This window comes from Leuciscus leuciscus (genome assembly GCF_965113295.1).
Source record: "Leuciscus leuciscus genome assembly, chromosome: 6".
Taxonomy (NCBI): Eukaryota; Metazoa; Chordata; class Actinopteri; order Cypriniformes; family Leuciscidae; genus Leuciscus; species Leuciscus leuciscus.
This window is the reverse complement of record NC_138730.1, coordinates 17,649,341-17,662,412: the sequence shown is the minus strand read 5'-3', so window position 1 is coordinate 17,662,412 and position 13,072 is coordinate 17,649,341. Positions and strand designations below refer to the sequence as shown.

Below are 13,072 nucleotides of genomic sequence, written 5' to 3'. Positions count from 1 at the left end.
ATAAATCCCGTAACAGATCCAGGCAGGTGGAGCTGGGGGAGGTGGAGGGTTTCAGAGGAACTCTGGTAGCAAAACACAGGACTAGCCTACAGCAAAAACTGAACCAGACTATTGAAATGTTGAGCAAGCAATCTCATTGGCTGCAGGATTAGCAGAGGCCAATCAGCTTGTGCCATGCGGTAATCATGTGATTGCTTGTAGATTGCATGTAAAGGACCCATCATCCTGCGCCCTCTAGAGTTTCATGACTGAACCAGATATTTATATTGCATCAAGGACAGCAGGAAATATAAGATTGAGAGAAAAATAAGGTGCATTGTTTTTAATTGCATCAACTCAAGGGCAGAATACCAAAAAACTGAAATCAGTAATCAATCAATAAACACATTTATGACATATCACCTGTGAATCGGACCTGTGTGCCTACTGAAAACAGCTGTTCTCCAAAGCTGAGGAGAGCTCTGAGAAATCAATATAACAGCAGAGACACACACTCTCACCTGGAGTTTCTTCAGCTGTGTGTTGAGTGTGGCGGCCGTCCTCTTCTTCTCCTCTAGAGCTTCAGCCAGATCAGAAGCCCTCTTCTCCAGAGCTTCCTTCTCCTTTGTGTTCACCTTCCCCTGCAAGTGTAAAGTCTTCCTCTCCAGCATCTGGATCTGAAACTCCTAAACCAAACAAAAGATCGACACTCGAGTCATCTGTCAGCTTCTAGAAAACGACCCCGCTTACATACTGACAAATTTAGTCAGATGATAACTATTTGTTCTCTTGCCTGGTTGGAGATGATCATCTGCTGTTTGAGAAAGCTCTGGTCCAGTTTGCTGAGTCTGCTCTCTAGGCTGGAGAGAGCGGCCCGGGTGGCGCAGATCTCAGCTGTGATGTTCTTCTCTTTTTCACGCAGCCCTTGCAACTCCTGACTCTTCCTGAACATGAGCTCTCTCTGCTGGAGCAGCTGAGCATCGATCTCCTACACAATTAATACTTTATTAATCCAAGTACAGACACATCATAATAACTTTCATTTACAAGTCAATCACAAACAGGCTTAACAAATCTTTTTTTTTTTCTTCGTTTAAAATAATATAGGTATGGGTTGATATTGGAAATTTAATTGTGCATTAATCAATTGTAATTCTCATTTCCCCTATTTTTACATTTAACGCTCACTTTGTTAATATTTGAATAACACTAATATTTTAATAGCACTAGTGGTTAAATGTAATCTTTAGTAAATCTCTAAATGAATATACATTTTCCATACTGTGCATTAAAATGCTGTAAATTATTTTTAGTGTTTTATTAACTTACTCACAAAATAGCACAGAATTTTAATATCTGGTATTTATGAGTTATTGGCCATAACAGTAAATCATGTGTCTTATTTTTCCAAAACTGTGGACCAGGGTTACTATCGTCAAATAAAACTATTAAAAACAGTTTTATTAATTGAACTAAAGGTAAAATAAAATAAAACATAGGCTGAAACGCTCACTAAACAAAACTGAAATAAAAATAAATTAAACCTAAATAAAAAGTAATATTTTTATATATTACAAATAGCACATTACAAAATTACTAAAAATGTAACTACAAATAAAAAGCTAACTCAAAATTAATAAAACTGTAATAGTATATAAATAATACTGGAGAGAGAGAGAGGGAGAGAGAGAGAGGCGACAGTATGGCATCCAGCCCCATCTGAACAGAAGATGCCTGATGCCCAGATTGCCAGTGAATTGCTGTGAAGTTAAAAAGAGTCAGAGGAGTCAAACTCACTTTAATGTTCTGTTCCTGTTCTTTGCGCAGTTGCTCCATCTGTGCTGCTTGCTCTTCACCATCCAGCACTGCCTCCATCACCACCAGCAGCTTCTCCTTCAGAGCAGCAATATGCAGCTTTACCTCTGCAACCCTATAACAAAAGAACTAGATATATTACTACAATGAATTGGATATTTGCTATGAATTTGCTGTGAACTATAAGACTGAGCAGTCGTCTGAGAAAAGAAAAGCTTTACTTTGCTGTTTTGGTCTGAATGTTCTTTTTCATGCTGGTTAGCTGAGATCTGGTGGTCTCCACATCTGTGGCTGTTCGTTCTAAAGTTCCCTTCAGAACCTCCACCTGAGAGAAAAACACCACATTTGATTAGTTTCGCCAAATTCATATCTTTATTTGCATTTGATTAACATGAAAAAATCCCTACCCTTACAAAGATGTACTGTGGCTGTACCAGGGTACATTAATGGTATAATACCATGGTATAATGTCCATGATAACCATATTAATCTATTGTGGTATATACATAGTAACCCAATGTTTTTGAAGAACAAAAAAAAATATTTTGTTAAGGTACCAAAACAGCCTTGGTATGATGGGACTAGATCAGTGGATCTCAACCGTTTTGACTTTAAAGGGATAGTTGAACATTCTGTCATCATTTACTCACCCTTAGCCTTAGGTTAGTCTAAACCTGTGTTAGTTTCCCTCTTCTGTACACAACAGAAGATATTTTGAAGAATATGGGTAACCAAACAGCTGCTGGACCCCATTGACTTCCATAGTATGAAAGAAATGACTATGGAAGTCAATGGGGACCAGAAAATGTCTGGTTATCAACTATCTTCTTTTGTGTTCCAACAGAAGAAAGAAACACATATAGGTTTAGAACAACTTGAGGGTGAGTAAATTATGTATTTTCATTTTTGGGGGAACATTGGTATAAAAATACCAAGTATTATGAAATATCTAGACTTTTTTTAACTTGTTTTAGCTTATTTTAATGCTTTTATAATAAAAAATAAAAAAATCATTTTAAGTCATTTTGAAGCCCCCTTGGAAGTTTGCTTAGGCCCTCTAGTGGGCCCGTCCCCCATGTTGAGATCCACAGTACTAGATCCTTTCCACCTCACGCAGTGGCGGTTCTAGAGGGGGGGCCGGGGGGGCCAGTGCCCCCGTGTCACCAAGCTTGGCCCCCCCTCTGGCCCCCCTAAATTTGGAATCGTAAAATCACACCAAACAACTGCGCATTTTATCAGTTGCGGCGCCTTCATCTATAGGCTACACTGCAGCACGACGTATATTCACATCAAATGTTAACGCAGAGGAACGGGACACTGCAGTTCACAAAAGTTCATTATTTGCATGTGCTTTAAAGCCTTGCCGGTTAAACATGTCATTCGCTGCTGATGCGCTGTTCAAATATGCGCTTTACTGAGCGCGTACACTCGACGCGCACATGCACTAAAAGCCTGTTACTGGACTGAATTATCTTTTGAGTCTTATATTGCGCTAATACTGTCAAATACAGACAATGTTTACATAAACAAAGTTGGTTATGTCTAAAGTGAAAGCAAACAGAGAAAATTTATTAAAATCTGCTTGTCATATGCGTGTATATTAGACGCGTCGCGTGCAGTTCTTAAAGAGACAGTAGCCCTAATAATAAACATGCTGCCGCTTGTCCTTAAAGAGATAGTTCACCCAAAACCAAACAGTTGCTGGTCCCCATTGACTTCCATACATAGAAGGAAAAAATATACTATGGAAGTCACAGGGGTACATCAACTGTTTGGTTACTCACATTCTTTCAAATAACGTTTATTTTCAACAGAAGAAAGAAACTTATTCAGGTTTAAAACAACTTAAGAGAGTAAATTATGACTTTTTGGGGGGAGAACTATCCCTTTAATGTTAATAAAACAACAAAACACACAGAGGAAATCATTCACTGCTCTTGACTGAGAACTTTAAGTCTGTTGTGTTTTATTTTCATATGTGTTCATTTAATTACTTTCTTCAATTCTACTGTTAAATACACCTATAGCTGATAAAATAAAGCACTGTTTATTTCATTTGTATATTAAGTTGTGTATGTGTAATATGTATCTCTGTTCTTAATTTTTATAACAAAGAAAATAGTGACAAAGATTTTTATTTTCGCCACTTTGGCCTAAATGTCTGCCATTCTTTTTTATTTTATATTTTGTTACCTAGCCTATAAGGCTTTGCTTTTAAAATAGGGACATTAGTTTGGCTGTAATGCTCAATCACATGCAAAATAGTAAAACCAACATGAAATAAGAATCGTGATAAAATCCTGATTTTCCTGAAAAAAAATAAAAAAATTGTGATATGATATTATTGCCACCCCAGGTGTAAAAAAGTGCCTAGATGCACTCTAAACAAAAATGGTGCTAAATAGCACTAAAAGTGGTTCATTGGCTTGTAATCATAGGGGAACCACTTTAAGTGCCATATAGCACCTACCTTTGTCAAATGGTGCTATGTAGAACCATAAGAGGTGCCATATAGCACCTTAACCACCCCAAAGAACCGCTAAAGAACCGCTGAAGAACCAAACTGGGCTTAACAGGTTCTTTAAATGGTAGTGGTGCTATATAGCACCTTAACCACCGCAAAGAACCCCTGAAGAACCGCTGAAGAACCATTTTTTTTAGTGTGTGTGCTTAGATGCTAAAAATGTGTTATTATTGATCATTATATCACACTACAATTAAACATAATGAAACATTCATTTGAATTGAAATTGTTTTATTAGCTTAGCTAATATAATTTATTAGCTTTTTCTAGAGATTGCAGTCATGCATGACATGGTGAAAAATTATTTGAAATAATACTGAAAATAGGTTAAGATGAATGTTAAAGGTGTGCCCCCTAAAAGCACAAGTGGCCCCTGCCTGGCCCCCCCAGTTACTGTGGTCTAGAACCGCCACTGACCTCACGGTGGATTCCAACAATTGATGCGCCTTTCATCATGATGGACTTTGATCGGCCTCTGGTTCACAGGTTTGAGGAAAGAGGAGCGAAGAAACGAGAAGCACCCCAATGTTGTTAAGCTGTCATGGACTCACCTCATGCTGCAGTCGTCTATCGTTCCTCTCCTCTTCCTGGAGATGCTGTCTGAGTCGAAGCGCCTGACGTTCAGCCGTGTCTATATTCCTCTCCAGCTCTTTATTGTTCTCTATCTCACGCTCCATGAAGTCCTTCCTCTCCTTGACCAAATCATTCTTCTCTCTAATCGTTTGGTTCACCTCCGCTTGCAACTAGAAGATCGAGTGATTTACAATCAAAGTTGAATAAACCATTTTCAGAATGAAATGGTAGATATAGTTATTTTATTAAGAAAATTACAATGTATATGTTTACATCTACAGAAACGCTGTGCATTTAATGATGTCTTAGTATTAAAAGAGCGCCATCTTCAGGTTACCATGGCACACTGCTGTATCTCCTGGTCTCTTTTCCTCATTTGTTCAATGGTGTTCTCCCACTGGTCGATAATCTCTTGCCTCTCAATGTGAGCCTGACGAAAGCTCTCGGCTGTCTTGTCCAAAGCGATCTGGATCCAAAAATACAAGTGCATTTGCAAAGACCAAAGCCTATAAGAATTATGGCATGCTCAAAGCATAAAAATGTCCTCTGACAACTGAGAAATGTGAGGGAGCACAGAAAAATATCCATCACCTGTGCTGTAACCGACTCAGTGATTTCACTGTTCAAGGTCTTTCTCTTCTGGTTGGCTTCAAGAGTCAACTTCTCAATGTTCAGTGTCAGCTCCTGATTCAAAAGACAGCAGATATTATATCAGCCCAGACATGGCAGTTATTCTGCAATACAAACTACAGCTTAGCATACTGCCTTTCAGGTATTTCTAAAATAATTGCCATACAAAGTGAGTGAATCTCATGAAAAATGTCACATTGTAATAATATTTAAATTAAAATATGATATTAGCGTCATTAACTAAAACCGTAAACATTAAAATGAACTGAAATAAAATATATTTTAAAAACATATTTTATTTTAGCTAGTTGCCAAGGCAACATTTATCATTTTTATTTATTTTAAGTTGAAGTACTAAAATAACCAATATAACTAAATGAACTAAAATTCAAAAAGAAAACTTAATAAAAACTATATAGACATATATAAAAAAAAAAAACTAATACAAATGTCAAAAACACAACAGAATACAACATAACTTTTTTAACCAAAAATGTAAACATAAAATGTAATTCAAAATATTATCAAAAGCTATAATAGTATTTCAATGAAACTAAAATAAAAATATAACAATAAAATGTAATTCAAAATATTAACAAAAGCTATAATAGTATATCAATGATACTAAAATAATGCTTATACATTGTATACAATTAATGTTATACATTTTAATTTATTTTATTTTAATTAAATATTCAATATTAAATATATTATAACTAAAGCTTATTGTGACAATATTACCTTTTACAATTAAGCACATTTGTCCCCTAAATTATAATTAGCATAATGTACAAATTAAAGATCATCTGGTCCTTGGCAATTGTCAATCAACTGTGCTCACTTGTTCGTTTAGGCCGGGTGAGATACAAACATGTTCTCGGCATGTTCTTCACCCAGGTACTTCGTGTTACTTGGCAGTTGTAACAGTTGAGTGCTGCAAATGCATTCAACCCTTTAAAGCAACCAACCTTTTACATTTTCCTTATGACAGCTCAGTATTGGTTTTCAAAGTGACCATACTCAAACAGCTGGTACTACAAACTCACTCGAATCCTGCTCTCATCTTGCTTGGCGTACTTGATGATGGCCATGGTGTCTTCATCCTTGTGTGCTGATTCCTGCAGCCAGGCCTCGAGGGTCTGCTGGTCCCAGTTCAGCTGACTCTTCAGTTCCTCAAGCTTCTGAGTGGCTTTAAAGAGGCTGTTCTGTGAAAATATTGACAGAATTACATTAAGATTAGGATTATGTTCCTTTCTAATAAAATAAAAGTATTTAAAACGTTCCGTTTTTGACAAAGCTGCATTTATTTGATCAATACAGTATAAACAGTAAAACTGTGAAATATTATTACAATTTAAAATAAATGTTTTCTTTTTTCATTACTCAAGTCTTCCTTGTCTTTCAGAAATCATTTTCATTGGCTGATTTGTTGCTCAGCAAACATTTCTTATTATCATCGGTGTTGAAAACAGTTGTGCTGCTTAAAGGCAGGGTAGGAGATTTGTTCCAGACACATTTTTTGTTAAGCTGGTTGAAAGTGTTGTCACATCCTGACTGCAATCACTAATTTTAGTGATCTAAATGAATTTTTATTTGTATATACTGTATACCGTTTGTGGAAGGCGTAGGACCATAAAATGTTCGTCCAATCATTGCATTCGGTCCGACACTATCAACACCGAAATGGAGCCAGGTCCACACTTCATGATGTTTTTTGCTACCTTTTTTTCACTATTATTTCCTATTATCTTATACCTTGGGCCATCACAAGTTGATAACGACCACCCCCAACTCGGCCCCGTTTGGTCTCAGGGGCCAAAAAAACACCCTTTTTGGGAAAAGCTTTTGGCGGAATAATGTAATTGTGAATATTAAGGTACTTCAGCTACATAAATGGCCATATAACCCTACAATTTTGCATGGTGTATCCTGACACATAGCAGAAAAATATTCTGGGGATTGCTGCCTTTTTGCTGTCAAATATCACCCTCAACATACCCCAAAAGACAACAAAAATGTCTCCAAAAAACAGGATTTGACCTCACATGATGGTGACCTCAACAAAAACATTTTCAATAAGACAATAAGACATCAACATCTAAACCTCTGTTAATTCTCAATAAAAACTTCTGTAGACGTGTGACAGAAAATAAAGTCAGTCTGGTTAGTAATATAGTAATATTTATATTCTACACTAATACAATACACTAACATGACCAGTTGTTGAAGTACAGCATTGATAAGCAGCAAAAAGATCTAAGAACCAAATAAATGTTTTCTATTTTACATTTGAGCTGTATTTTAGTTCCCTTATCGGTCAGTCACTCTTTACGTACGTCGTGACCGACTGATAGGAATCTCGCTAGAGAAGCAAATCTCCTTCAAGTGAAACTAAAACGAGCCAATACACATTGGCATGCAATCATTTGCATTAGCTGTTCAGCCTCGCAGCGCGGGTATATAATGAGCAAAAGGTGCGATTGCATTTCAGTTTTTTGCTTCGGAGCCAAGCACTTCGATGTGTTCTTCATATCTTCAAGAAGATTGTGATACTGAGCGAGCTTCTTCTTCTTCGGACCTCTCCACACTGGTGCGGGTGACACAGCACAGCAGCGCGAGCGGTCTTTTTTCTCTCTCTTTCTTTTCTTTTTGTTTTGACTTGAGCAAACAAAAGCTGTTCTCACAGCTGGTAAGGTGCGCTTGAGAGCACTCAAAGGCCGTTTTCACGGCTGGTAAGACCAGCGAGGAAAGAGAGCGCACAGATAGTTGCACATTCCTGTCTGTGTTCGCAGTGACCGCTCCTGCTTCAGCACTAACGAGAGCAGTCCCTAAAACAGCTTACACAGATAGAACTCGTCTTTATAAAGATGACATTCTATCTGTGTGTTTCTGTGAATGCGCTCGTTACCTGGGATCGCACCTTTTACTGCCAGAAACCGTTCCGATGGCTCCTCCTCCCTCACCACTCTTGATGGCGGGCGGATAAGGGATACATGCGTATCCTGCCAGTGGAGCAGGCTGTTTGATATGCAGCTGTGACCTAACTCCACTTGGCGCGGAGAACCGTGTCTCCCTTCCCGGGCCTGTAAGTACTCGTCGGACCTAACCGGCAAGGCTTACGTGTGGGGAAGCCGCCTCTGCCGTGCACGCCATGGCGTTGCTGCAGGTCCATCAGGCCAAGGCACTGAAGGAACTGCACGAGGGTGGTCACGACCCACAAGTTCTCCAGGAACTTCGTGCCCCCCCGAGATGGATCAGGCCATCCACTCCACTACAGTGAGAGCAGCCGATGCCCATGTCTTGCGAGCGGAGATCGCAGTCCTACTGGCGAAGGATGCGATAGAGCCGGTCCCTCCAGCCAATATGAGGTCAGGGCACTACAGTCCCTACTTCATTGTACCCAAGAAAGGTGGTGGGTTCAAGATGCTCACGCAGAAATGCATTTTCAAATGCATCCGTCCTCAAGATTGGTTTCCAGCGATCGACCTGAAGGACGCGTACTTTCATGTCTTGATTCTTCCTCAACACAGGCCATTTCTGCGCTTTGCGTTCAAGGGTAGAGCATATCAGTACAAGGTCCTTCCCTTCGGGCTGTCCCTGTCTCCCCGTGTCTTCTGAAAAGTCATGGAGGGGGCCCTTGTTCCCATGAGAGAACAGGGCGTGCGCATCCTCAACTATTTCGACGACTGGCTCATATTAGCACACTCTCGAGATCAGTTATGTGAACACAGGGACCTCATGCTCAGGCACCTCAGCCAGTTGGGTCTTCCGGTCAACTGGGAGAAGAGCAAACTCGCCCCCATGCAGAGGATCTCTTTTCTCGGTATGGAGTTGGATTCGGTCGATCAGACAGCGCGCCCCACAGAGCAACGCACTCAGTCGGCGCTGAACTGCTTGAACACCTTCAAAGGCAGGATGGCGGTCCCACTGAAATTCTTTCAGAGGCTCCTGGGGCATATGGCAGCGGCAGCAGCGGTAACTCAGCCGGGGGTGCTCCATATGAGAACGCTTCAGCACTGGCTTCATGGCCGAGTCCCGAGATGGGCGTGGCATCACGGCATTCAACGGGTGACAATCACACCGGTGTGCCGCCAGACCTTCAGCCCATGGTCAGACCCCTCGTTCCTGCGGGCAGGAGTCCCCTTGGAACAGGTGTCCAGGCATGCTGTGGTGTTCACAGACGCCTCTGCCACCGGCTGGGGTGCCACGTACAACGGGCATGCAGTGTCAGGGGTGTGGACGGGCCCTCGACTGCATTGGCACATCAACTGCCTCGAGTTGCTAGCAGTATGTCTCGCTCTGAGCCGCTTAAAGAGGCCGCTACAGGGCAGAGACGTGCTGGTCCGTACGGACAACACTGCAACTGTTGCGTACATCAACCGACAAGGTGGTCTACACTCCCGTCGCATGTCACAACTCGCCCGCCATCTCCTCCTTTGGATTCAGAAGCATCTGAGGTCACTTCGAGCCATGTATGTCCCCGGTGTGCTGAACCGTGTGGCCGACGAGCCACTGATCGGCTGATCTGGAGAGAGTTCGGGGAGGCTCAGGTAGACCTGTTTGCCTCCTCAGAGACATCCCACTGCCAGCTGTTTTACTCCCTGACTGAGGGAACACTCTGCACGGATGCACTGGCACACAGCTGGCCCCGGGGCCTCCACAAATATGCGTTCCCCCCAGTGAGCCTACTTGCACAGACCCTGTGCAAAGTCAGGGAGGACGAGGAGCAGGTCCTTCTGGTGGCCCCCTATTGGCCCACCCAGACCAGGTTCCCAGAACTCGTGCTCCTCGTGACAGTCCCTCCCTGGCCCATTCCTCTGAGGAAGGACCTTCTGACTCAGAGACGGGGGACCCTATGACACCCGCGTCTGGACCTCTGGAAACTGCCGTCCACGAGACGTGTACCTTGAAGTGGAACCTGTTTGTCGAGTGGTTTTCTTCTCGCCGAGAGGACCCCCGAAGATGTTCGATAGGGTCTGTGCTTTCCTTCTTGCAGCAAGGGTTGGAGCGAAGACTGTCTCCCTCCACCCTCAAAGTACATGCTGCCGCTATTTCAGATTATCACAACCACATAGATGGCAAATCAGTTGGAAAGCACGACCTGGTCGTCAGGTTCCTTAGGGGGGCGAGACGGTTAAACCCTCCTCGTCCCCCTGGTGCTTCAAGCTCTTCAGGATGCTCCCTTTGCAGTCAGCAGACTTAAAGCTTCTCTCTTTGAAGACTTTGCTGCTGATTGCATTGGCCTCTATCAAGAGGGTAGGGGGCCTGCAAGCATTTTCGGTCGACGAATCGTGCCTAGAGTTCGGGCCGGATGACAACCATGTTGTACTGAGACCCCGGCCTGGCTATGTGCCCAAGGTTTCTACCACTCCCTTCAGAGATCAGGTGTTAGGCTGGGTTCCATATGTGTGACCCTACGGGGATTCCATATGTGTACACTTCCACGGCTGCTCCTAATCGAAGCCCCGTTTCTTTCCCTTGGGCTAAGTTACCCAATATTCATATGCAGTACAACCTTCGGGCTAGTCCATATGTATTTTTCCACATAACTCCCTCGAAGAAAGTGGCTTCCACAGCGCTCCCCTTCCATAGAAAGGGCACGCTTTCCCAGTGTTATCCAATAATCTCACTGTATGGGTTATCACGGAACAACAGTGACAGATACGCTCTGTGGAAGCCCTTTCCTATCGTCCGTCCAGGCAAGAAGGGGTACAGGCTTACACCGGGCGCTGGATGGGGTGCAGCAGCTGTGGCGCTTTGATAGAGATTCCTACCAAAGGAAGGTCATTATATACCTGCACTGCGAGGCTTTACAGCTGATGCAAATGACTGCATGCCAATGTGTATTGGCTCGTTTTAGTTTTACTCGAAGTAGATTGGCCTCTCTAGCGAGATTCCTATCAGTCGGTCACAACGTACGTCTCCGTTCCCTCCCTCAGGGAACGAGGGTTACCATATGTAACCGAGACGTTTCGCCATTTGACTGTAAAGAATGTTTACCTGTACAGAAGGTTACTAACGTTTACTCTATTGAAGGTTGGCTTTTTGATAACAGACTGCACACTAGGGTCATCTTTATTCCTTGTGTTGCGAGGACTTTGTGGACTTTAATAAATCTCACATTTGGTTAATTGATTTTGTGTGAATGTACCCTATGTTGCACCCACCCCAGTCCACCTAGGGCAGGACTATTCAATTCAATCATCTCCATCTGGCCCAAAGGCACCCCAACCTCCCTCCGCCTCTTTTCCTGGCGGTGTGGCTACATTTGGTTAGATATGCGAGTGGCCGTAGATATGCAGCTGTACGTCTATACGCACTGTGCGTACCATGAGCGCTCCTACTAACCTGAGAAACGTTTTCAGTCTGAATATTTCAGCAGTTATTATGTGTGTCCCGTATTTCTGTCGACTGAACCAGCGATACCAATCATTTGTGAATGGTGCGAATCTTTTGTTCGATCTTTGGTTCAATTATTTCCTTTCCATGAATTGGCCAAATGCGCTTGCATAATGGTCTGAAACGATTCAGATTCGTTCGGACCGCTCTGTCACTGAATCATCTGAAGCTGTTTCTCGTTCAGTAACAACAAATATAGAACAAATAGCACTGTTTTCAGTTTAGTTTCAGTTCAACTTGCAGTTTAGTTTACTTTGAACTGCGCAGCACCGCCAAGGGGATAACGGAACGCAAGCTTAAAGGAGTTGTGTTTACTCCAGGTTCTGGACACTATTATTAAAAAGCATTTCGACATCCAGTGAGAAGTTGTTCAATTCTACACACCTCTGTTACAGACCACAAATCACTCGATGATTTAACTAGTTTTAACCCAACACGACTGATGAGGTAAACAACAGAAACATTGTGCCATGAACGAAGTTAGAAGACTTTAAATCCCCTAATCACCAGCTTTACAAACATTTACCATGAATGTACTGTAGTAATTTACTATGGTTTGGGCAGAAATGTGGAATATTTACACTGAATACTATCTTATAGTCATTTATATTGCAGTAGATTAATTAGGTGGGTAGAGGAATATACAATTCATTTTGTGTATAGTTTTTACCTGTGTTTAGGGCATTTTGTTATACAGTGGTAGTGAGTGAGTAGCCATGCATGGTTTTACCTGTGGTTATCAAGTCTCACTGTCAGAATATTTTCATTTAAGCCTTAATAATTATAAATAAAATAATTCTTACCAATAGCTATGATCTTGTATAATTCATATTTTTATACATAGCTGTCAATAAGTTATTTATTAAAGACTCATAAATCTGCATACTGTTGGATACCACATTTCCAAGTAAATACAATACTTTTTTAGGTTTACTTTAGCTTATTTATTGATACTGTTATGTTTCAATAAGTAATAAATAATGTTTCAATAAATAAGCTAAACCCACCGGCCCTCCTCAACATTCCGATTTAATAATCCGGCCCTCAAATGAAGCTAATTGAATAGCCCTGACCTAGGGGCATAACATTACTCACTTTTCATGCAATTCACTTCATATAGTATAGCAGTACATAAGTCAAGTCTCAACTCTT

At 41.5% G+C, this 13,072-nt stretch overlaps 1 protein-coding gene across 1 annotated transcript in view; it reads right to left on the bottom strand.

Annotated features, from left to right (window-relative positions):
• ccdc39 (coiled-coil domain 39 molecular ruler complex subunit) overlaps positions 1-13,072 on the bottom strand; it is a 35,946-nt gene that overhangs the window by 8,517 nt on the left and 14,357 nt on the right. Inside the window, exons 4-11 of the mRNA XM_082171757.1 lie at positions 6,568-6,726; positions 5,483-5,575; positions 5,229-5,357; positions 4,870-5,061; positions 2,016-2,119; positions 1,777-1,909; positions 773-967; positions 501-665 (exon numbers count right to left, since the gene is read on the bottom strand). Of these exons, the coding sequence (XP_082027883.1) occupies positions 501-665; positions 773-967; positions 1,777-1,909; positions 2,016-2,119; positions 4,870-5,061; positions 5,229-5,357; positions 5,483-5,575; positions 6,568-6,726 (1,170 nt within the window). The remainder of the gene's footprint in view (positions 1-500; positions 666-772; positions 968-1,776; positions 1,910-2,015; positions 2,120-4,869; positions 5,062-5,228; positions 5,358-5,482; positions 5,576-6,567; positions 6,727-13,072) is intronic.